This window comes from Petaurus breviceps, unplaced genomic scaffold, assembly GCF_028583685.1.
Source record: "Petaurus breviceps papuanus isolate PSGF00001 unplaced genomic scaffold, PetGlider_PUasm1.0 77, whole genome shotgun sequence".
NCBI lineage: Eukaryota > Metazoa > Chordata > Mammalia > Diprotodontia > Petauridae > Petaurus > Petaurus breviceps.
The window spans coordinates 16,687,423-16,689,615 of record NW_027186492.1 but is presented as its reverse complement, the minus strand read 5'-3'; the positions used below and the strand labels follow the sequence as shown (position 1 = coordinate 16,689,615).

At 35.5% G+C, this 2,193-nt stretch overlaps 1 protein-coding gene across 1 annotated transcript; it reads left to right on the top strand.

The window, feature by feature from the left end:
* Positions 1–887: 887 nt before the first annotated feature.
* On the top strand, positions 888–1,787 carry LOC138175340 (cilia- and flagella-associated protein 77-like). The gene has a single exon (XM_069105705.1). It carries the CDS (start codon positions 888–890, stop codon positions 1,785–1,787), a length of 900 nt encoding a protein of 299 aa, XP_068961806.1.
* Positions 1,788–2,193: the final 406 nt, after the last annotated feature.

The following is a 2,193-nucleotide window of genomic DNA, read 5'->3' as shown; positions in this document are numbered from 1 at the left end:
GGTTGTTGTGAGACTCACATGAGACAATGTCTGTTTAATCATTTCAGAAATTTGAAGGAGCTATATATAAATGTCAGTTGTTATTCATATTCAAAAAATGATAACACATTTATCATAATTTACCATCTATTGTTGAACATGTACAACTGTGTTACTTTCCAATGGCAGGCAAGATACTGAGCCGTTCACATCAAGTTACCTGTAGGGCACTAAGAAATTATATTCATATTCAAGATCCCCAGTGATGATTAGGGCTACCATCTATATCCCTGAAATACAGTTTTCCTCCATATAAAGTTAGTTAAAGCATATGGGTTTTAAAACTGTTATGTTGGCATTATTAGTATTAGTCTCTAACTATTAGAGCTAACATACTTAGATAAGCATTTTTAATTAGATCTCAGAGTCATCCTCTCCCAGAGTAAACCAGAAGTAGAAGACTCTATTATGTCACAATGAACAAAAGAGGAAATTCTATAGAAGTATGAAGAATGGAAACTAGAAGAAAGAAGATTTAGAAAGGCTGGAGATAGATTTAGTAAATTGAAAGGCTACAATGTCCAACACTGATTGAAGGTAGAGGAACAACTGTGCCAAAATTTGTCTACTTCATAGAACTACTTAAATATTCTATTAGTCTAAACTGCATCATAGGATAAATAAATCACTTTATCCCTGAATAGGAGTATTATTTTATTTCCTCTAGATAACTCCATAGGAAGGCAATAATAACTCATGAGAAACTCTAATGAAATCTTCCATGATTTACTAAAGTGTTCAGCATGACATTGGACATTTTTTAACATATCACCCATAAGAGAAACATACAAGAAACAAAGTACGTGCCCTAAGGAAAAAAAAAAGTGAGTAACAGCCTGTTAGCCAACATGGCTTCATCTGAACAGCAAAAACCTTTCAAATATGAAAAGCCACTCAAATGTAAAAGCTTCAAAAGCATCAAGAATATCTGTCTCCCTCCCCTAAAGCCTTTGCGTAAAGCCGACTTGAAGCCAGAAATGGAGAACTACAGGCATGGCTGTATGAGGAATTCCATGTTTTGTAATCATCTCATCCTAAAACCAGAATTAGGAAGAACCCGGAGAATTTGCAACATGTTACCAGGAACTGATTTTGTGTATGGAATGCAAAACTACTATGAAGATGGTGTGGCTGAAACAATTGGACAGTGGAGAACACATCCAGATACTGCTTCACTGAAAAAATCCCCATGCAATTTTCTTAACTTCAATGTAAAAGCTGTACAAGCTGGCCTTGCTACTCCTGCTGAGTTCCATTCATTCAGACTGAGTTATGACCAAACACAAGCAATTAAAAAAGCTATACAGGCTGGCTTTGCTACTCCCGCTCAGTACTATGCATACAGATTGGGTTGTCGCCAAAACAAACCAAACAAACCACTACTAGAACATATGCCCAAAAAGCAACACAGTGATCAAAATGTCACTATGATTGACCTAATCCAGCAGAAGTTCAAGAACCAATGGATACAAAAAAGAATTAAGAAAGATTCAATTCGTTATAATGACTTTGTCAAGGTCAGAACAAAAGAAGGTTACTATCAAACCTGTGGCACCAAGATAAAACAATATTGTCCACAAATCAAACCATCCCCTCCTTGGCAATTGGCCCAATTTCAGAAGGCTGAAGCATGTCTTAACACTTTCTCAGATGAAGAGATTCACCAAAAGTCACTCAAGAAATTCCGTGAAGAAGCTCCCGTAAGATGTGGTGCCCTTTCTCTTGGCATTTACACTAGTGCATTTTAAGAAATTTACCTTAATGAAGAAATAGAAGAATACTAAAAACTATCATTAGAATGCAAGGTACTAAAATTGTTTGTTTGGGTTTTTTTTGCATTGTACTCTCAAACTTTTGATAAATCAGGATGCAGTTCAAACTTCTGTGAAATCCAGAACATACCTATCTATCTATCTATCTATCTATCTATCTATCTATCTATCTATCTATCTATCTATCTATGTTTGTATGTCTGTCTATCTCTTCACACATACATGTGTAAACAGAAATATATGCACATACAAATGTGTGTATGTGTGTGTACGTGTGTGTGTGTGTGTGTGTGTAGAGATATAAATTTTATTGATACATTCTGTTTCAATGTCATCTTCGTTTCCCAATGTATGGCTTCCCCACCTCCTATGCCCAATGATT

Excerpts from the sequence above, each read along its gene's own strand:
- LOC138175340 (XM_069105705.1), top strand. The coding sequence starts at position 888 with ATGGCTTCATCTGAACAGCAAAAACCTTTCAAATATGAAAAGCCACTC.